Below are 23,363 nucleotides of genomic sequence, written 5' to 3'. Positions count from 1 at the left end.
TTTTCATAATTGTTTTTAAAAAATATTATATTGTAAGTACATTCTTTACAACACACAGAAACCACGGGGAAAAAAAGTTGCCACCCTCCAGAAGGAAGGACAGTGTCAGCACTAATTCAGAGATTATTTGAGATCTACAGCTGAGTGATACACGAAGGTCCAGTTTTGTTAATAGTTAAGGTACTTGAATAAATTTTTAAGATTTAACTCCCTGAGTTTAGTGTCACTTTTAAAACAGATACATATCAATTTTTTTTTTTTTAAGTTCTGCTATGTGAATAGGAACATGTAAGAAACATAAAATACGTGTTATCCCAGTTTGGCTACAGAAGTGGAAATGCACTAAAAAAAAGAATTAAAAAAAAGCTTTTGTGCATTCTGTTGCTGTCTATGTCCACATTGAGGAGCTCCAACCTCAGTGTTTGTCTTGGAGAATTCTGTCTCTAGGACAGAAATTGAGAGGAATCCAAAATGTAACAGTTATCCACCCAACTGGAATAGATGTACTATTTCAATGGGAACGTTGTTCCCATGACAACTATCAGAAATTGAATGTTTCCTCATTTTATGGGAGAGTCTCACCCTTCCTGTTGTGCCTTTTGGAGATAGAATGTGCAGAGACATCACCTTGATGGGTACATGGATAGCATAACATTTCAGATTTTCTTACCCTTCTCCACTCTATAAAAAAACAACAAAGTTTAGTTTTTGGCTGGAGTTGTACTTTATTCGGAAGCAGACATCTGTACTGTATGACATTACAGAAAATTGAGAGCAGTGTCCGTGTTCAGCGCTCTTCAAGGGGCGGTGGGGGGATTAAAGTGTGGGGATGTAGGCGCACAACCAAAAGACAGGAAGTTAGTCTGGTGGGTAATTGGGAGAAGGAGAGAGAGAGATGGTAGTGTTCCGGGGGGTCTTGTGCTGGTGTGCGGCTTCTGCTATGTCCGGACCGGGGTGTCTGACGTGTGTGTGCTACAAAACAAAAAATTGGAGACAGAAGCGCCACAACCTAGCGTAATGACTGTGTTGTGCGATTTGGGGGTGAAGGGTTTTCAACTTACCTGTAGTGGGGTGGGCACTCACTCGTACAGGTGGGAGCGCTGTTCGGGGGGAGCGATGGAGCCGTTCTCTATTTCACTAGATGGTGGCGTGATGAATCCGGGTGCAATAGATGGAAAAAGGAATAACACAGGTAGTGAGGCTGGAAGAAAGCCACAGGCAAAGGCACTTCTGTAACTCACTGTTGGGTTAGTGGCGATGCGTTGTCAACGACGGAGGTGTGCTGCGTGGCTGGAGACAGTGCTGCAGATGTTTGTCCTGTTGTGATCGATGCCGAGATCTGGGTGGATGTTCCTGAGGAGGGTATTGGCGGAGGAGGAAGGGAGGCTGTAGTCTCCACTGATGGGCGCCGGAGAGGAGGTATCTTGGTGGGCGGTACTATGGAGGCCGAGAGCGTGGCGTCCTCGTTGCCAGGAGACGACTATGGGCAGAGGAGATGCCGTACTGTGTGTGCGCTCGTTGGTGCAGGACAACCTCCGTCTTTCTGTGTGGTGACCGAGCTGGCGTGGTCTGGACTGCCCCTATGCGGTGTGAGCGGCTGAGTCCGCTAAGAAGCAGGGGAAAAAGTGCTGTGCGCCGCTGTTGTAAGCGGGCGCTGGAGTGCTGGAGACAAAATGACAGGTGCAGGGGAAAAAGTCAGCCGCACAAAAGTGACAGCAGGGAGGAGGAGTGTGTGGAAACTCCTATTTTTCTGTGGCGGCGACGCGTTTCGAAGATAACTTCTTTTTCAAGCCTTGGTGCAAGGTTGGGAGTTGGCGGGAATGAAAGTTAAAAAATTCCGAGTGGTGGGAGTGGTCACGAAGGAGGAGGGCGGAGCTGAGGCGGGGGAAAAATCTGGAGTATCTGGGCACGGGGAAGGAAAGTTGGTGGTGCATAGGTGGGATTTTAACAGTGTATTTGGGCAGTAAGGTCTTTGGTACACTGGCTGTGGTAACCACTTAGAAGGTGAGCAGATTGGTGTTTGAAAGATTATTGGATGGATGGAAAAAATTTATAATAATAAATTAATAACAAATAGGGACCCTAAACAGGATCGAGGGTCTGAGGAGATGGAGGTCCCTTATCAGGGCTGTGAGTGTAACCAATAAGTGCAGACTCTGTCATATGTCTATGGCACTTTGGAGAGAGGGAGAGGGGAGTTTTAATCGTTGACACATGGGGGGGCTGGTCTGGGGCGAATGTTGGTAATCAGAGAGGAATCAGATAATAGTATTCATGTGTGATGTTATTCTGATGTTTCTGAAGGAAATGGCGTGGGACACTGTTCGATCGAGCCTTCTTCAATGAATCTTCTATGTTTCCCGATCCGTTTGCGGAGGGGGCGGATAGTACGGCCTATGTACAGTAGATTGCAGGGGCACTTGAGGCCGTAATACCACGTAGTCGTGGGCACACATGATGAATTGGGAAATGGCAAATGTATTGCCCAGGCTGTCCTGGAAAAAGGATTGGCCATGTGAAATGAATTGGCAGGTTAGGCACCGCTGATGAAGGGGACCCTGCGAGGCCCCGAAGGCGCTTGCCAATGAGATACAGCTATTGGCAATAAAAATATTTTGATTTTTCAACTTATGGTGTGCTGGTGACATTTTCTCTGTGGTGTCAAATTGGTTACGGGCTTTGGTAACGAGATGTTGTGGGTAGCCTTTCTCCAAGAATTTTTCCTTTTTAAGAGATGGCCTTTGTTGAATGTAATCCTCATTCTTGGTGCAGTTTTTATTCTCTTGGGGATGTTGCGTTTCCAAAGGGGGTGGTGGCAACTCTTGAAGTGGAGGTATGAATTCCCAGCGGTTAGTTTGAAGTGTGTTTTTTGTGATGATTCCTCCTTCAAGGTGCATGAGTTTGAGGTCTAGGAAGACCAAACGGTGCTGGTCGGTAACGTAAGTGAATTTGAGTCCTGAGGTGTTGGTGTTGCAGTGTGTCACAAAGTCCAGAATGGTGTCTGGGGGGCCGTCCCATATGATGACTGTCATCTATGTAGCGGCCGTAGAAGATGAGGTGTCGGGCAAATGGGTTGTGTTGCCAAATGTGGAATTCCTCCCAGAAACCCACGGTCAGATTGGCCTAGCTGGGGGCATAGTTAGCCCCCATAGCCGTGCCTTGAGTTTGCAGGTAACATTTTTCCAGGAAGGTGAAGTAATTATGTTCCAGCGAGAATTTAGTGGAGTTGAGGATGAATTGTGCCTGTCTGTAGTGGAGCGTGGGTTGTTGGGACAAGTAATATTGCAATGCTTGGAGGCCTACTTTGTGGGGAATGGAGGTGTAAAGTGAGCATACGTCTAATGAGACCCAGCGGTAGGTCGGTTCCCAGGAGTAGTGTTGTAAGATTTCGATGAGATGTCTGGAATCTCTCTCGGGTAGGATGGTAGGGTGGTTATGATGGGCTGAAGAAAATGATCCACATAGCGGGACAGGCCACTAGTGAGAATATCAATGCTAGAGATTATTGGGCGGCCGGGGGGTGTGATGTTGTTCTTGTGGATCTTGGCTAAGTGGTAGAAAAAGGGTGTTGTTGGTTGTGGAGGGCAGAGGAACAATTTTTCTTTCTTAGTGATCATTTTATCCTCAAAGGCTTTGTCTGTCGGGGATTTCAGAGCGGCGAGGAACTGGGGTAGAGGGTCGGTGGGAAGTCTCTGGTAAGTGGTGGTGTCGGATAACAGTTGTTGGGCCTCTTTGAGGTAGTCGTCACGGTTCTGTATGACTATACCCCTGCCTTTTGTCTGCTCGGCGGATGGAAATCAATTTATTGTTTGTCAGGTTCTTTAGTGCTTTGCGTTCGGCCGGGGACAGGTTCATTTTATTGGGATGTTTGGTATGACTCTTGGTGGTAATTGAGTTGGTCTGTGGGGTGTCCACAGAGTTCCAAAAGATCAGTGTATGTGACTTGCTAGAATGTCTCGATGTATGGTGCTTTGGATTTCTGCAGGAAAAAGCTTGGAGGGGGGTGTGTGTGAAGGTGGGGCTAAGTAGGTTTTCTAAGAATTGTGGGAAAGGGTGGGGTCTGCCAATTCCTCCAAGATGGCTAGTACGTCCGAGATCAGGTACGGAGTCCGGAGACTTTGGTGAGGGTGGGTTAAAGGTTTGTGATGCGGTTCTGTTGTCTGGGTTTAGGGGTTGGCATTAGTCTCAACCACCTGTCCGAGTGAGTGCCCACCCCACTACAGGTTAGTTGAACACCCTTCACCCCCAAATCGCACAACACAGTCATTGCGCTAGGTTGTGGCGCTTCTGTCTCCAACTTTTTGATCTGTACTGTATGAGCTGCCTTTCAGTGAACCTATATTTATTCTTTGCTCAGGAATTATGCTTAACCCACCTACCCTGTAATTAAATTAAACTGTGATATATCCTAAGGAATACACAACAAAGTATTAATTAATTTGCACGGAGCTGAAAATACCAAACAATATATAGGTGTAATAATCTGCAATATAATTAAAACTGGAAACAACAATTATGTTCAAGAGTAGGTTATATAACCTCAATAGGTTTGGTACATTCTGAAAAAAAGAACACACACTGGTGAGCTCTTCAACACAAAAGGTTGTGGACGTCCACGGAAAACAGTTGTGGATGATCACAGGATCCTTTCCATGGTAAATAAAACCAGCCAGCCATGTGAAGGACACTCTCCAGGAGGCAGGCATATCATTATCCAAGTCTGCCATAAAGAGAAGACTACACAAAAGCAAATACAGAGTGTTCACCACAAGGTACAAACCAAATTATAAGCCTCAAGAATAGAAAGGCCAGATTAGACTTTTCCAAAAAATATATAATACAGCCAGCCCAGTTCTGGAACTGCATTCTTTGGACAGATGAATCCAAAATCACTTGTACCAGAAAGATTGGGGGGAAAAAGTATGGCTAAGGCTTGGATCGGCTCTTGATCCGAAGCATTCCACATCATCTCTAAAACACAGTGAAGGCAGTGTGATGGCATGGGCATGCATTGCTTCCAACAGCACTGGGTCACTAGTGTTTATTGCTGATGTGACAGAAGCAGTCAGATGAATTTTGAAGTGTATAGGGATACATTGTCTGCTCAGATTCAGTAAAATTCAGCAAAGTTGATTGGACAGCACTTCACTTTACAGATGAACAGTGACCCAAAACATGCTGCAAAAGCAACCCAGGATTTTTTAAAATGCAAACAAGTGGAATATTCTGCAATGGCCGAGTCAATTATCTGATCTCGGCATGATCAAGCATGTATTTCACTTGCTGAAGATAAAACTTAAGGCAGAAAGACCCACAAACCAACTGAAGACGGTTGCAGTAAAGGCCTGGCAAAGCATCACAAAGGTGGAAACCCAGTGCTTGGTGATGCCCATGCATTCCTCACTTCGAGCAGTCATTCCCTGCAAAGGATTCTCAACAAAGTAATTAAAAATGAACATTTTATTTATGATTGTGTTAACTTGTCCAATTACATTTTTAGTCCCTCAAATAAGGGGACTGTGTATGAAAATGGTTGCAATTCCTAAACGTTTCCTGATATTTAAAAATGAAATTCTGCATTTCAATTGCATCTTGGTTGCTTAATTTCAAGTCCATTGTGGCGACATATAGAGCCAAAATTATGAATTGTGTCGGTGTCCAATTATTTCCAGACCTAACTGTATGTATATAGACTGCAAGAGGAACTAAAGTGCAATCCAAGTAAATTGTTAATATTGAGTAAGTGGTAACTGATAGCTTTGTATAAAGTGCAAAATACAATCAGTTTAATCCAATTACAATGTGAACTTTCTATCTGTAGCGCAATCCAAACAAATGTGACCTTTTCATCAATAGAAGTCTGTTACCCACCTTGCCTAAAGTGCAATCTGTACATTCCAGACCAAAGTGAGCTTTCAGTTTGGGGTATTGGAAATTATAATTTCTCATCCAACCACAGATAACCTGAACTGGAAGGACCACAACTTAACTTCCCAAATTAGACTGACCTAACCAAAAAGGTCTAAAAGTGCTTCCCCAAACTGGGCAGTGTTGCGCTCCTTGTATCCAAACTGTTCTTAGAAACGCAGATCAACAAAAGTGAACCACATTTGAACACATATTACTAGGATTGCACTTTGGTTTCACTTGCCTGTATATTTATTTATTTAGCTTATTGAGTATATATTGCCTCTTCTTAAACACAATTGTTTCCAGTATTTCTTATATTGCTTTTTTTTTTACACATTATTTTTTACTTTTAGCTCAGTACATATTGGTTATATTTATGCTTATATTCTGTGAACCTGTAATAGCTACTAACCTCTATAAACTAACATACCTGGAACGGTATACATGTTTGTCTTAAATCACTTCCTTTGTGTCTGCAGAGGACCTTGAGGTTCAGGTTGAATACAAGGTCTCTCCAAGTTGAGAGTCTATTCCCTCTGGAATGGGACTGTTAAATGACAGGGCTTGCTTCCTATCAAGCAGGCATGGCTTAATCTTAATTTTGCAGAAAAGTCAAGGCATTTATATAAAATCTTGGCCTGGATCAACTAACCCTGCCAGGGCAAAAAGAGGTACTTCACTTTAGCAGTAATGTTAGTTTATACACTATAGTGCACATGACAGACTCATTTAAAGGTAAATATAGATTTTTACAGGGCAGTTCTAAGTGCATGTGACATTCCCAACATGTGCACCGCTCCTATTGTGCACAAACATCTGGCTCAACTCAACATTCTTGTTCATTCTCATGGGTAGCTTTAGATTTGCATTAGTTTTGAAAATATGACAGAATGGCAACATAAGTTGAATACGCTCGCTTTTTTGTGTGTTTTTAGTGAATGTTTAGTTACATATGTGCTTGTTTTCTGTTTTACAGCCCAGCGACTTTTCAATTTCTCTAAAGGCATCAGGGAAAAACAAACACTTTAAAGTACAGCGTGTGGACAGTGTCTATTGTATTGGGCAAAGGAGATTTAAGAGCATGGATGAACTGGTGGAACATTACAAGAAAGCACCCATTTTTACTAGTGAACATGGAGAAAAATTGTATCTGGTTAAAGCACTACAGTGACATCTGAATTAACTCTGGCCTCTCAAACTTCAAGCCTTAGTTCCAAAAATAAATTACTTCCATGGAACAGAGCCATTATTACAAAGGGAAACAGTCTTAACAATACAGGTTCTTCTTAAACCACAAACACTCTTGCATAGTATTTTTATCTTTTTATTATTTGTGTTTGTTCTGTCTTTTTCTGTTTGTAAGTCATCTTACCCTCAGGTTAAAGAAAACCTCACTTAAGTGACCATTGTAAGCACTCACTGTCATGCCTTGGTTTAAAGTCTCCTATTCTGCACATGTTTACAGTACATAGCTAGCTATTGCTAGCAAGATGAGTAGGAGGCAACTTGAAACAGTGTTAATATGCTCTAAAATTTTTATCATGGGGGAAAAAAAAATCTTTATTAAAAGACATTAGGCACAGTTGACATGCACTGAAGCTGCAGCAAATAATAATAATGTAGATATGCTGTATCGGTTGTGGCTGTGAATTTTGTAGCCTTGTTGCTTACCAGGTAGTATACTGAGACAATGCATAAGCTCTAGAAACACTCTTTACACTGTAATGTACTCTGCCACTGCAATACCTCCTCACCTCGCAGAGTACACTAAGTAAAGTATTGTAGCAGTACATCCGAAATTACTTTGGTGAAAATGATTGTAGTAAATAGTTTTATTTGGTATGTGATTACAACAGAAATAATAGAAAGTGGATAAGCAAGTTATTTAATTCAAAGTTTTACATGGAAAGTAACCAAATGTGCCATCCACATTTTTTTCTATTGCCCTCCTGCCTGTTATAATTATACATTCATGTATTTAATTATGAAAGTCAAATGTATGTGTAGCTGACTGTCTATGCTAATACAGACAAATAAACTTTTGTTTTTTTGAAATGCTTTTATGGTGTTTCGATGCACTTTTCAGGTGTATTACTTGTCACTCAAATGAGATTCATCATAAGTTTTATATTTGGAAACATTAAAGTTCTTTAGAGATTGGCATTGGCTGGTGAGGAAGCTGCTGCTAAATGGTAGTTAGCCTTGAGTGAATCTCTCGGAAAGAAGAAAAAAAAATTGTATTCTACCAGCAGTCTACAAGTTCTCACCACTTTCCTGAAATCCTGGGCCTTATGAATCTGCAGCCTCCAGCACTCTTTCCCACCTACTGCACATTCCTGTTGGCCCTTCACAGAAATGTACAGGAGGCAGACAGGTTAGGCAAGCTTTGACTCAACAAGGAATATGGTAATCTGCAAAACAGATTGGCCTGGGATTTGGGTGTAGTGTTGAGGCTGCTGAAGATATATGAATTACTTAGAAAAAAACAATATCTATGAAGAATGCCAACTTAGAATAGAAAGTCTTTGTTACTTGAGCAGTTTACATAAACCCCATGTGTATTCTGTCCATGTGTATCCAGAGTGAAGTAAACACACAAGTGCTGTTATGACAGATGTGAGCATTTCTCAGCAGAAGAAAATATGCTTGTGTGCACTAAGGTGAAGATTTAGAGCTGTGTACCCAAAATGTACTGTAACTGATTACAAATTCCTATGATGAAGTACAAAGATTGTACCCATTGCCATCTCTGAAGGATAGAAAATGATTACATGTTCCTGTAATTATGTAAAAATTAGGGATGCACCGATACAAGCATCGGTATCGGCCGCGATACCGAGTATTTGCATGAGTACTCGTACTCGTGCAAATACTCCAAAACATAAAACGAGTACCTGTGCCGCGTCCGCCATCTTCAGGGACCCGGTTCCGCCGCACACAGGACCTCCATCGCGTCTTCAATCAAGCAAGATGGCCGCGACCTCCTCTGTCATCTGCTCCAGTCTTTCTGACCTCTTCTCCCGCTGATTGGCCGATTGGATGATTGACAGGCTTCCTCACCAGTCAGGAGTGACTGGTGAGGAAGCCTGTCTTCATCCTGAATTGGCTGTAGCTGTGCCACACTGTGTTCTGGTCTGCAGTCTGGACATGTGCTCATCTATTTTGACCACTAGGGGGATACAAGCCTTAGTTAGCAATGTCATGATAAATATTCATTTCATTATTCAATGTCTTTTTTTTTTATATTATAACATTTATAATATTAAAAAAAAAGACATTGAATAATGAAATGAATATTTATCATGCCATTGCTAACTAAGGCTTGTATCCCCCTAGTGGGGAAAATAGATTATCACATGTCCAGACTCCAGAACAGTGTATTATTGTATAGTGTGGAACATCTGTAGCCAATTCTGCATACCTGGCTTTATATTATAAAGTTCTTTATAATATAAAGCCAGGTATGCAGAAATGGATATAGCTGTGCCACACTACAGAGTGTTCATGTTCTTCATAATATTAAGAAACTGACCTAAAATCATGATTTTTTTATTGCTTTAGAAAAAATGTGACCTGTCCCTTTTAAGAAAAAGTATCGGTAATTGGTATCGGCGAGTACTTGGAATAAAGTATCGGTACTCGTACTCGGCCTTAAAAAAGTGGTATCGGTGCATCCCTAGTAAAAATGTAGCGTGCTACATTAAGGAATATATTAATGATGTATGCTACTTCAATATCCAATTACACTTGGGCAGGTAGAATAAGTGAGTTCCTTACCACCTGTCAATATTTATAAATGTAGAGGCAATGGAGTCTGGAGGCCTTGTTTCAGAGCTTTGTACCTCCAAGTACCACCTTGGAAAGCCATGGGCGGATTTATGAAAACAAATTCTTGCCAGTTGGGTTTCACACTTCCCTTACTGTTCTTCCCCAAAAGTAAAAAAAAAAAAAAGAGACATACACTTTAACCCCTTCCCGTCCGACTGTTGTAATGGAATGGCTATTTTAGTGCAAGTGTAATTTTATTAAAGTAGAACTACACCCTCCTATCCTTTATAGCCAAGGAAGGTGCCATCTTGGCCTCTGTTAATGCAGTTGCCATGGTGCTGTACATACTATCGGCTATGACACCAACCATTCGAGGGGTTGAATGCTTACATAAGCACACTGGTAACCTTGACTGTATGCAAAATCTGAATAAAGGAGCCCCTTGTAAATCAAGCTGTTAATACCTACTTGTCCTGCTGCCCATGATGCCGAACTTCTGTGCAGTGACAAGAAAATCCTGCTGGTGAACCTTTTGCATTGCACACCTCTGGTAATTTCAGATGCCGATGTCTCCCGCCACCCCCTATGTTATTACAGCGCACAGGGCTGAACGGAAGGAACCACAGAATACAGCAGTATTCATGGGAAATCCCGCGATCGTACGATTAGCGCAAGGTGTGTGGAAGGCGTGCGACCACTGCTACTGTAAGGTCGCACGACTTTTATCTTAGGAACATGTTCGAAAACCCACCGAGAATCGTACGATTGTCGGCAGGTGTGTGGCATGTTCATATGATAAATGCCGCACGGGCCGGTGTGCGCAAGCGCACTGCCCGTTCAGCATTGTGGTCATCGCTGAGGGGCGGGCTTGCGATCATCGCAAGTACGATCTGCCTGTCCAAGATGGGCAGATCGTACGTTTTTTTAAATTAACTTACAACCATCGAAAAAAAAAGTCTTGCGGTGGTTGTAAGGTGTGTGCCCAGCATAACACTGGTAGATAGTGATTGCAAGTTAGCTTGCTGTCCCAAGCTCCTCTCATGGTGCTTGTGTAGCCGAATTTGTCGGACGCTGCAGACGAGGAAGGGCACCCACCCCTCCCCACCTGCAGCGTCCGACCCATTCGGCCGCACTGGCACCGCGGGAGGACAGGATAAGGCTCACGGGAGGACACACAGAAAGACAGGAAAAAAACGCCCTTACCCAAGTTACCTGGGGGGGATTTATCAAAACTGGAGCAGACAAAATCTGGAGCAGCTGTGCATGGCAACTAATTAGCTTCTCTCTTTAGTTTGTTCAGTCAAGATTTGAAAATTAAACAGAGAGGCTGGTTGTCAAGCACAGCTGCTCCAGATTTTGTCTGCTGCCGTTTTGATAAATTCCCTTCATGGTATTCAGCCTCCATGAAGGTATTAGGGCAATAGACAATCATTCATTCATGGCAGCACTTGGGCAATACAGTACAGCTTGACTTTGCTTTGTTTCACAAGAAAACCCACAATTGGTATAATCGAATGTTGATCAAGCATGACGGCCAGGGGAGACAGCCAGGAGAAAGAGCAAGGGAGGTGGGGTTTTTTTGTTGGTAGATCACAGAAATGTCACATTTTAACACAGTCTTGTAAGATGTCACTGTTACAACACAAATGTCACAGTGTTGTGTTACATGACTGACAGACAGTCGGGTCTGTCAGTCCTGTCCATGACAGTCCTGTCCATGTCAGTCCTTATTGCTCTGCACAAGACAGGGTTCATTTCACTACAGTATATAACGCAGTGTCATTGCATGAGCTTTCACGAAGATACCAGTCCAGAATGATGAATCCTTCAAGAGTGGTGTTGCTTTTTGCCATCTGCCTTATCTGCTTGGCTTCTATTAGTAAGATGTTATCCTTTTTTTTTGCAAAATCTAATCCTCTTGTGTTGCATGCTTAATTAAGCTTTATTGGCATTATTATTCTCTCAAACATATGATACAGCGTGCTAAACAGTATATTTATGTAGACAGGCTGCTGTCTTGCAAAATGGTTTCTCTACTACACAATGCTAACCCTGTTGTATATGTAATTATACTTTTTCATGTCTAGGGAGTTTAGCAAGAATAATTTGACATTTTACAATGATGCCTAAAACTTTTGAGGAACCACATTTCAGATATTTAGGCTAAACTTGCGAGGGGCATTTATAAACCTTATGCAGATAGATATGGCCATTCTCTGCAGATTTTTTCCCCCATAAATGCTCACACGTAAATATATTTAAATTGCACCACTTAGTACTTTTTAGAATAGTAAAGGTAAATGTTTAGTAGCCCTATAAAGGCCAGATTTTTAGCCTGTGAATTTTTAGAAATGCCTCTTTTAGCGTTGGTGGCATCATGTCCAGCATCCTAAGAATTGTATTTAGTTTGGACATAAGATCTTTGTAGAAACTAAGGTTCACAAACTGTGAGCAGAAAATGTGTGATTAGAACTTATTGTGGAAATGGGAACCTCTCTGATCTTTTTCTGTACATGACAGGTATCTCAATGTATTGAAAGCAGTGGATAGGATTCATGTAGATAACTGAATCTTAAGCTGGTCATATGCTATATATGGCCAATATATTATATAGATTGTTTTCTAATAGCAGATTACTCCATCCTACTTAAAAACAGCATGGATGAACAAATCTCTGGCTATTGTATGCTGACAACAGCATCTGCCACAGTCAGAAGACATGAATATTGATTGCAGCTGATTGGCTACAGTAACTGGTCGGGCGCTCTTTTGACAGGCGACAGGTGTCCATCCAGCCCCACGTAAGGATTTCAGCCGATTTCTGGGCTGAAATTCTAAAAGTGTTTGTCCAGCCTTAGTCATGTGATTTAGCACTCATGCATAGCACTACAGTCCCAGTGTGTAGCGACACACTCAACTTAGAAGTCTTAACTTTTTGTGACATAAATGGTAGACATGGAGTATATTCTTTTTGTACACCATACAGGAATGGACCATGGTTAAAAAGGGTGCCATAAGCACACTAACAAGCTTGTTTCAAAGTTCAAAGCTCTTCTTTACTGCATGATGACATGCTAAGTTTCCGGGCTGTGCAGGGACACTATAGGCAATGTAATGACACATGCCTGATGAAGGGTCCCTGCATCGTCTTGAAACCTTGTTTTGCATAGTGATCATGCTGTAAAGAACAGCTTTGCACTGTGAAACAAGTTTGTGGGTATGTGGCGACATATCTTATCCATTAAATTGGTGGACAACGCTAAGTGAGGAAATATGATAACAATCTGATTACCAGCCATGGGCAATACAAACGCCTCCTATTTTGGACACCTTTAGAACTGATTCACACCATATGCGTTGGGGTTGCATTAACCTCCCCCCCCCAAAAAAAACAAACTTTAATAGAATAAAAAAAATTACCTACATTTTTAAAAGCCCCCTGCCCCCACATTACAAACAAATGCACCTGCATTTGAAAACGACAGTAGCAACACACATACTAGGTATCGCCATGCAGGCTGGAGTGAGAGCAAGATTTTAAGGGCCATCATTTACTCTAAATTGGTGACCTTTTACCGTATATAATTGTATGCCTTACCATATTGGGTATCCTACTTATTTTCATCTTTTAGATTTTGTATTTTATCATGTTTGTGTTTGTTTTTTTCTTGCATTAATATTGGGAGACCCAAAAAATTGAAATCTCACCTATTTATTCTACAGGGTCTCTACTTAATATATAATGCTTTGGGGGTCTTAATTAATCTTAAAACATTTTTAACATGCGTGCAAAGAACATTGGCGGGTTACCTTGCGTTAACCAAATTTGGTCAATGTCATCCAGCATTCCCAGCTGTCTGTTTACATTAGAGCAGCCCAGGAATCTCTCAATTAGCAATGTGAGTGCAGCAGGTACACATCGATGGGCGACGAGGGATTACATCACTGGATCCTGTGATTGACATGGATTACATCTCTAAACAACGTTATTGATGCAGATTTACTGTAGGGGACATTAATAATTTTTTATTTTTTTAGATCTTTATAGATTTCTCGATCTGTGTATCATCATACTCTCCCTAACTGCTTGCTATACCACCAAAAAAGGTTTTACAAGCTTGAAAATTGGTGTGCCCACCTCCTATTGGTTTTATATAGTGCTGATTGGATCGGCTGCCAGATCAGTTGAATTGTGAAATGTTTGATATTTCTTAATATTTACATGCAGATTTGCCTGCAAAGAACCACAAAAGACTTGCCCTGCAGTAGCCTGGATTCATGAGTTTCATGATTCTTTGTATAGCTGGCAGATTTAAAAACAGACATTGAAGTGAATACAAATAAATTAGCAGGAATTCTCTTGATATGTTCATTACCAGTCATCAGTTTCCACTTTATTTTGTGACTGATAATTATTAAATGTTTTTCAAATCATGGGAAACAAAAAAAATATATTGTACATCACCAGCCTAGGGTAAATTGTGTTCAAACCTGCTGCTGTTTTTTTGTGTCCTATGCACATATAGTGGAAGACTTTGGAATATCTGACTTTTTTATTTTTTGACTCGCATATCTTTGCATAATTTCCAGAGTTTATCTGATATAGGTTTTTCTACCACAAACCATTCTAAAGACATCCAAATAATGTATTGCAATATGTAAAAATGTCTAAATCTTTAAGTAAAAGTTACTATAATGAATGGATTCCATAATTCCTATATTTTCCAGGTGTGCCATAATGGTTCTCCGTGTATTAATGTGTATTTTATTCAAGTTCTTGACATGTGTCTATAGACAGTGTTTGCAGTCCCTAATGCTCAGTTACCCAGTTCAACCTCTTTTTTGTCACACTGAAATCCTCAGTCCTTTTTCTAATCTCTTGAATTCATTTTCTGGGATCATGTGACCTCTCTATTAAACAGTAAATTGTAGATATACAGATGGCGATATATTTGTGTGTATCTAGATATATACACATACACTGTATGTGAGGAGCTTAGCAGAATTCCAGTACAAGATAGAATGCACACAGACATGCTTTGCTTTCTCCATTTCTTTCCTGAACAGTTTGGCTGAGTCATGTGTAGGAATAAGGATTTTTGGCTTGGACCGAGTAGGGAATAGTTGAACACTATAACATGGAATGGTGCTTTCATTGGAAGCAAATGTAGCTTGCTTGGTGACAGAGTGCCTTTTGATGAGTGTGATTGTCTTTAAAAATGAAAAACAATATGATGTCTTGCCATGAAGCATGACCTAAAAGGTCCATGTGTATACATTCTCAAATAATTCTCCACCACTAGTCAAATAAGTCATTATGAAAATGTCTTAATTCTCATCATCCCAACCTGCACCATCTGATGCATATTGAGTGAGCATTTCATAGATTTAAAGTCAGTTCTACGTAATATTTCAGTGATCAATGGTTGCTGATGAATGAACTCACGTGCTGAATTCTTCTCTATTCTACTGACACGCTATCACAAACAATGTAAAGATCTGTCAGACTTCTCTGGGCTTTCCAAAGTCAAGTGGTATCATGTAACCACATAAGGTTTTTCTAATGTGGAATAGGCAACTCAATTTGGACTTTAGCACCAACAGAGCAAAATGTTTGCTGTGACTGTGAGGTTGTAGACACATGATCACAAAGACATTTTGCTACTGGAGTTTCCAAGCTATATGACTGGAAGGTGATAAACCCTTCAGCTTCTACCCAAAATTGAAGTATCGGTTTGAGGGCAGTTGACCTCATCCATTTAGTAACGGCTTACTTTGCAAAAATGCCTTGAATATAATCTAAACATTTTTAAACCTTTTCACCCCATTAGTTAAAGGTCCCAGTTGTTGGTTCCTCCCACCCCCTATGGCATCATTTTGACTGGCAGTGGAGGCATTCATGTATTCTTGTGAGGCCAAGATGTATCTGATTAAAGAGAAATCCAGCCAATCATCCAGTTGCTTCCTTTCATTTTGCCAGAGTAGGTTAGAACGCGTAAAAGAGGCATTGCTTGCTAGAATGGATACAGACTGATCTTCAGCATGATATTGCATACGTTAAGCGAAACATGCTGTATGGCTTCCTCACTAATTTATTCTGCATAAGCTTATGAGCAGAGCACATCTCTGCAAGTCACTCTATATATAGACATGACAAGATATACAGGTTTGTTCTTAATGGGTGAAGCGTTTGGAGAAGGCAGGAGAAGTGAACAATCTAGGAAAACATAGCTGAACTGGAAAGTGAGCTGAATCAGCTACAGTGGGGCAAAAAAGTATTTAGTCAGCCACCAATTGTGCAAGTTCTCCCACTTAAAAAGATGAGAGAGGCCTGTAATTGGCATCATAGGTAGACCTCAACTATGAGAGACAAAATGAGAAAAAAAATCCAGACAAATCACATTGGCTTCATATAATCCATAAATCATATTTCAGTGACAGGTGTATGTATGTGTATATGTGTGTGTAATATATAATGTGTGTGTGTGTGTATATATATATATTTGTATGTAGTTTGTGTGTGTGTATATATATATATATGTGTATACACACACACTTGAGCCTTTGTAAACACCACATTTTGTTGCCAGGTGTATGTAAGAGAAGCTCTTTGGTTCTGTCTTTTCTGCGGCTGCATGATTTAGAATGCATACAGTGCCTTTGGATGAAGGTTAACTGTCACTGTCTTAGGAGGACGCCACTCCCTGGAGATAAGCTTTCTGCCTCACTGTTATTTGTTGACAGACTGCTTCTCATCAATAGTCTATTTTGTCAGTTGTACCAGTGGGGAAGGAAATGTTTAATTAAGACAAAGGTAATGATCTAAAAGTTTTTTTTACTTTACTACAATTTCGTTTCGGAGAGACATGTCACACTTAAATCAGACCCCCAGATAATAACTGAAGCACAAATGTTTTCCTGACATGGTGCGCTACTGCCAGATGACATGCACTCTCTACCGTGTATGCCTGGGTAATCTTTAATTAGATTGCCTGTTCCAAATATCCAATTTTGTATTCAAAATATTTTCTAGCAGGAATTATTTATACTCTGTTCCCTCTATGCATGTTCTAATGGTCACAAACATCTTTCACATTCCTTATTCATAACCCACGGAATGTTTTAACCGATAGACATGCATTTTATCTTTGCAAAAGCGTGTCTTCGTTGACATGGATTTGGCCAATAAAATTAAGCAAAATGTTTGTAATCCAATAAAAAGCTTAAAATCTCATTAATGGCCTTTTGGCATGCCCCAATGAGCCCTAATCATGGAATAAGTGAAACATTAAATAGTATGAATCTAGTGTCCGTATATCAGTGTATATGACTTACAGCATTGACTGCTGGGTGTCATGTTATATACAAGTTTTTATCTTCTTTTACAACTCTATTTTACAGCTTTGACCATGTTCAACATTTATATACAATATTGGAGTTGACCCTTATCTAACCTGTGACTCTTCAGCTGTACTTGGATACCATGTGATGCAAAGCATGCTGGGACTTGTTTAGTAAAAGCAGGGACTTGGCAATCTAGAAAATCTATATCCAGATCCAAAAGGGAGTAATGGCAATAAGTTAACAGGATCACAACTGAAACTACAAAGCAATTAGACAATTTACAAGCTTTGCGGGTACGTCTGTGGTGATGAAAAGTAAGCTTCTGGCATGCCAGAGTCCGCCACAACATTCATCAGTTTCACTGCTCACATCTTGCATTGCAATTTCGGAAGTACACTAAGCCAATAAGGTGATTGGCGTTGGACAAGCTTTATTTTTAGCCTGTGTTGCGAATTTGGGAACTGCCATTTTTACCTTATTATTCAATTCTGTTCGTCATCCTAGTGAGTCACTGAAGTAGAAGCATGCAGCAAGTGAAGTCTTTAACAAATTAACTCCCATCCTGCATTCTTGATTCAAGTTAGTGACTTGTTAGGTATTAAGACTTGAATCGGAAGGAGGGGGCTGCAGAGCGTGTACCATTTACAGAAAATTCAACGGTACCAGTTCCCACATTTCTAGTCACAGGAAGATGATTGACCCGCCTCCTTTTCTCTTCCTGCCTTCTCTGTGCAGTTGCTCGGTGCCTCTGAGGGACCGAGCAGAACAGCCGAGCCAAATGCCGCTCGGCGGCATTCGGCTATTCTCTCACTGCTGTTCGGGATCTTTCAGAATAGCCCGAACAGCAGTGAGAAGCCTGCCGGAGGTTCGGCTCAGCCGATCCAGATGTTGGATCGGCTGAGTCGAACTCCTTCTGCACTTCAGGTCAGCCGAACATGCTAAGCATGTTCGGCTGATCCGAAGCCACACGAAGCAAGCCGATGTACGGCTGATTTCAGCCTGAAGTACGGCCGTACCAGCCTGAAGTGAATAGCCGAACAGTGTTCAGCTCACTTCACTTCTGATCGGTCATTCACTCGGCTGCCCTCGGCAGCTTTGTGAATAGACCCCTATATGTCATTTAAATTAGAGAGTCTGAAAGTAAACAGCTGCTACTTTCTTCCCTTTAGAAAGCCTATAATGCTCTGACACCAGCATAAGAGTTGTTGCTTGTAGCAACAATAGTTTTTTTGTTTTGTTTTTTAACTTCAAAGGTTGTGTGCTGTGGATGTCAATCTTGGCCTTGTTAAAGTACATGATTGCTAAAAAATGTCTCCAGCCTCCCTCCCAAGCCCCCTTAGTACATAGATCTGGGTCTTCACTCCAGCAGCTCTGTACATATCTTGTCTGACAGCTGCAGCCTCCTGCTTTGTATCTCGGCTGGTATAAATCTAGTGCTTGGCTGCCCGTGCACTAACATCCCATAAACTTGAATGTACCATAAATCTAGGTTTTGAAGTTTGTTGCTGAAACTTTCTGTTGTCTATGATTGTCATCATTTTAGAATGACATTTTCTCATTGTATTTTAATAAAAATAGTTTTTGATTCAGAGTACAATTCATTCACGCTGATGGTCTGTTTTTTTTTTCTCTCTGCAGGTTTGGGTGCTGTCATAAGAAACAAAGGTGAGTGCTTTGGGTCACTTAAGAATTTTGGAAAAAGAAACACAAATGGATTCCAGATATTACACCAGTTGCACAAATCTAGATTTATTATTAAATGAAGTTGGTATTTTGGTCTCCTCTCATAAAGGAACTCTACACTTGGTCTGTTGTGAGTTCTGTGCAGAAGATCCAAGCTAGTCAACGGTAAGTCATATTGCAGGTGTGACCATCATGTGATCAAACCACCACTTAGGCCAAAATGTACTTTTGGTTAGATTGAGAAAGTATAAGAACTTCTGTTGTGTTTTTATTGCTGTATGTGCCATCTTATTCTGTGACCCCAGTTCACCTTGTTTATTGCCCTGGTGTCAAAGAGATTGACAAAAGTTTAAAACTTTCCAATGGAGTGACAAACAGCATTAAAATGTCTTTTTTGGTTGAAGCTGGGCTTTAAAATGACAGTTACAATAGTCCAGACCAGAGGGACAACATTACGGATCTTGCAGTCCAGGTTTGATGTGGTTGGAACTAGGCAGGTTCACCCTTTCAGTACAGACATTTTAGTGTATTTTTAGTGTACAAGTATGTGTATTCATTTTACATACACTGCCTTTCCAAAAAAGGCACCACCTGCATTTAGCTACGCAAATAGGTAAGCGTCTTGCATTGGATAAGTGTTATGATCTGGGGTTAGTTGGTCAGGTCTAGGTTCAGCATGTTATGTCCCAAGTAAATGAGGTCAGCTGCCTACCTGAATATACTGAATGATCCTAATTGCATGGGCATATTCCAAGATGTCAATGCCAGGATTCATTGGGCACAAATTGTGAAAGAATGGTTCAGGGAGCATGAGACATCATTGTCACACATGGATTGGCCACCACAGAGTGCAGACCTTAACTCCATTGAGAATCTTTGGGATGTGCTGGAGAAGACTTTACACAATGGTCAGACTCTCCCATCATCACTACAAGATCTTGGTGAAAATTGAATGCATCTCTGGAAGGAAATGTTGTGACATTGCATAAGCTTATCGAAATGATGCCATAGTGAATGCGTGCCATAATCAAAGCTAAAGCCGGACCAACAAAATATTCATGTGACTTTTTTTTGGCCAGGCAGTGTATAATTGAGCAATATACAGCATATTTGGCATTGTTAAAATACACTGATATTACTGGTCCTAATACTGGTCCTAATGATAGTAGATGTATCTGCAAGCAATGGACATCTCTTAGGAATGTCTGAAAGTGGAACACTTTTATTCTTTTTTGTTTTATTTTTGGAACTAGCTTTTCATGTCACAGCTCTACAAATTAAGGGAAAATCGGAACTATTTTTTTGTGGACCTCACAAACTGTGAATTCTTTCCTCGGGCACCGTTATGCCATTTGTCAACAAAAGCCAACATGCCAATGCACTGCAGAAAATCAGGGTGGTAGGTTTGGTGGCAGGTTCTTAGACAGCATTCGTGACAGTGAGCAGAGCCCGAACATGTATTGGAGGAGCAGAGTTATGACTGCCGTAGCACCACATAATGTTAGTCATCAGAGAGCTCCATAATAAAAGAAAACACTAGTAGAAAATGGCAGTTCTAACTGCTTGAGGTTTTTTTTTTGTTTAGGGGAGTCTGTGCTGAAATATACAAGTTGACAATACTGACGACCTCGAAAATGTTTGTTTGGTTGGCTGGTTTCAGTACTTTGAATCGCTGACCCAGATCATGAATGTAGCAAGTGAAATCCAATCTCCTGATCTGCTTACTTGGTCCAGTATTCTAAGTACTCCACTTATAAAATGTTCTTGTTAAAAAGGCTTATCCAGGAACAATATTGCCATCATAATCACTCAAGACTAGTATTTGTACATTATTTCCTGTCGTGAGATTTATATGACAGCATGAGTGACTGGCATCTTACAGTATTTCTATTTTATTACATTAAATAGCTGAATTGTGACCTCGTACTTGGACAGTGGAATATATTTCTGTCTAAAACATAATTGATAGTGTCGTATGTGACATGCAATTACATTCTCCCTCCACAAGATGGAGCATTGTACTCTTTAAGGAGTTTTCAATAGCTGAGCAAAATATTGTTATGTTACAAAATAAATAGCTGCTAATCCTTTTGGTCCTAACATTTTAGATGAGCAACCTAGACAGTCAATGATGGTGTTCTCTTGCCATCCTATAGGTATACTGTGCATTTGAAATAAACCTCTTACGAGAGAAACAAAGAGTGTCATTACCAAGCTTTCCTTCTGAACATGTTAGTTGCCTGGCTGTCATGGTGTCTTTTACCCTTTCTCTGTTCTGCATACTTGATCTGAGTACGTTATTCTAATAGTATTAAAGAAAACTTCTGCCAATGCAATGTTTCATTCTGCAGATGCTAGTTTTCTGACTCCACCTTATTGTGTTAATACTTTGTATCCCTTACCTGGAATAAGAATGCAAATAAGTATTTCTATATCTTGGATTTCTATATATTCTAATTTGTTAGATGTTTGAATGTATATAGATCTCATTTTAAGGGTTTATGTAATTTATAGAATTTTCTTCTGTGCTCAATTTACACAATTAGTGCAGTTATTTTCCTGAAACTTTAATCATAAAGTCTGCTTTTGGGGCCCATTCACAGCTTTGTTTAATAGCATGCCTACATGCATATACAAAAAATATGCTCTACAAAGCACAGATTAGACATGTATACCAGCAAAATTAGTTTCGGTTCAGGTTCTTTGTTTTTTTGTTTCTTGGAAATATTCATTCATTTCGAATGCATGAAACAATATTTACGGATGAAAATTAATTGCAGAAAAGTGACGTTTAAGAGCAGCAGGATATAGCAGGCTACATGCCCTCAATATGGGAAGGGTGCTTTGCCAGGGATGGGGGCCCTGCCTGCAGACCCCCACAACCACTGGGTCAGGGTTGTGGGGAAGAGGACCTTGTCCTCGTCTACATGTCCCCCCCCCCCGGCAAAGCACCCTTCCCATGTTGAAGGCATGTGGCCTGCTATATCCTGCTCTGCCAGGATGCTGCTCGGATCAAGGATTTTAGGGGGGACCCCACACTTTTTTTTTTTTGGCGTTGAGGTCCTTTCTAAAATTCCTACCACAATTGGGGAGACGGGGCCCGTCGGAACTCTGTAAGCATTCTTCTCTGCACAGGAAGGGAGGGAGCAGCAACGTCAGCTTAAAGGGAAAAGTGCACTTTGTTTCAAAGTGCAATTATCCTTAAAGGCTACCACAGAAGTGTAATTTTTATGTATTATATCAGAGTGGTTATTTTTCAGCTTTCAGTTTGAGAGCTCTTTTGCCCTTGGTAGTTCTATCATGCTGCACACATTAAAAAATCCTGCCTTTTAATATTTCTACCCCTTTTTTGCATGTACGGACTGGTTCATGTCAGGAAGGGCCTCATCCACCCCCACACACCTTTGCAACAACAAGTTATAATTGTGATCTGTTGGTTACTGTTATAGGTAGCTGCACGACAACACAAGAAATCCCAGTGATATCAGAGTTGTCTTTAGGAGTTTCCATCTCACCACTATGCACAAATGTTGTGGTTACATTATTCTACAGGGCACCCAGAGGTTTAAAGGAGGTATGAAGCCCTGGAAGCCAAATGTTTTAGCTTCTGAGCGGAGCATTCCATGGTTCCAACACATACCCTCTGTGGCATGAGATGTATGCCACCTCCTGAATTATGTGTTCTTTAGAGTTTACAATTTCATTGAAGCCGTGACTAGACAAGAATTTTCTAGCCTGCGCGAAAGACAAAAATCTGCCAGTAATTGAGGTTGTGTACTTCCCATCAACTGGCAGATTTTCAGATGAAAACGCGATCACAGTCAAAAATCTCCAGATAATTGTAAGGTGTATAAGCACCTTAAGACTTGGTGTGCTAGAGTCCATCCCTGGTTCACTCTACATTTTGTTTTAGTTTTGTGATTTCAACCTGTTTAACAGGTTTGCTTCAATATGAGCTACCATATTGTAGTAGGCTGCTGTAAACTTCTTTTTTTTTTAAAGACATTGAAATGCAGAGTATAAAAGTGCACAGAGTTTGAATTACTATCATTTAATTTCTGTTATAGCTGAGAGTCGAGAGAAGAGAGCTATGCCAAACTGGAGCATGACGGCTTCCGATTTTTATGGATGGGTAGAAGAATTACGTAGACTGGCTGCCTATGAGAGGACTGATGAAATGGCCAAAGTTTACTGGGCTCACTTTCCCATTTCATCTCATTTAGGCTATGATGAGCCTGAAGTTGAAGATTAGTTAAATCAATGATTTCTTTTCTTGATTACTATGTAAAGTTACAATAAAGCATACGTTGCTGTTAAACTATTCTATAACTATATATATATTTGCTGATGTATATGTATCATGTAAAATGTCTTCTTGGATAAAAGTAGCTGCTTTCTACCTTTTTTTGTTTTTGGGTTTTCCTTGATTATTCTTGCAAATATTGCCACAACTATGCAGTTAGACACTAAAGAAAAAAGTCAAGCCATTCTAAAAGTAAGTAAAATGTAAAAGAGAATTGTTTTGTATCTATTGGTATATAGATAATGTTATGACCACCTGCCTAAAATTGAGTAGGTCCACTTTTTGCTGCCAAAACAGCCCTAACCCATCGAGACATGGACTCCACTAGACCTCTAAAGGTATGCTGTGGTATCTG

At 40.6% G+C, this 23,363-nt stretch overlaps 2 protein-coding genes across 2 annotated transcripts in view; both read left to right on the top strand.

Annotated features, from left to right (window-relative positions):
• NCK2 (NCK adaptor protein 2) overlaps positions 1–7,960 on the top strand; it is a 47,516-nt gene extending 39,556 nt beyond the window's left edge. Inside the window, exon 4 of the mRNA XM_018554123.1 lies at positions 6,887–7,960. Within this exon, the coding sequence (XP_018409625.1) occupies positions 6,887–7,081 (195 nt within the window). The 3' untranslated portion in view covers positions 7,082–7,960. The remainder of the gene's footprint in view (positions 1–6,886) is intronic.
• A 3,533-nt stretch (positions 7,961–11,493) lies between these two features.
• On the top strand, positions 11,494–22,991 carry LOC108785103 (otospiralin-like). Its single transcript, XM_018554111.1, has 3 exons — positions 11,494–11,557; positions 18,661–18,687; positions 22,773–22,991. The coding sequence occupies exons 1-3, from the start codon at positions 11,494–11,496 to the stop codon at positions 22,955–22,957; spliced, it is 276 nt and encodes a 91-aa protein (XP_018409613.1). The 3' UTR covers positions 22,958–22,991.
• Positions 22,992–23,363: the final 372 nt, after the last annotated feature.

The sequence above is a fragment of the Nanorana parkeri genome, unplaced genomic scaffold (genome assembly GCF_000935625.1).
Source record: "Nanorana parkeri isolate BGI_ZX_2015 unplaced genomic scaffold, ASM93562v1 scaffold143, whole genome shotgun sequence".
NCBI classification, from domain to species: domain Eukaryota; kingdom Metazoa; phylum Chordata; class Amphibia; order Anura; family Dicroglossidae; genus Nanorana; species Nanorana parkeri.
The sequence above is the reverse complement of the archived record's forward strand: the minus strand, read 5'-3'. Positions and strand labels throughout refer to the sequence as shown.

Excerpts from the sequence above, each read along its gene's own strand:
- LOC108785103 (XM_018554111.1), top strand. The coding sequence starts at position 11,494 with ATGATGAATCCTTCAAGAGTGGTGTTGCTTTTTGCCATCTGCCTTATC. Across the intron at positions 11,558-18,660 it reads TATCTGCTTGGCTTCTATTA|GTTTGGGTGCTGTCATAAGA; the intron begins GTAAGATGTTAT and ends TTCTCTCTGCAG. Across the intron at positions 18,688-22,772 it reads TGCTGTCATAAGAAACAAAG|CTGAGAGTCGAGAGAAGAGA; the intron begins GTGAGTGCTTTG and ends TTTCTGTTATAG.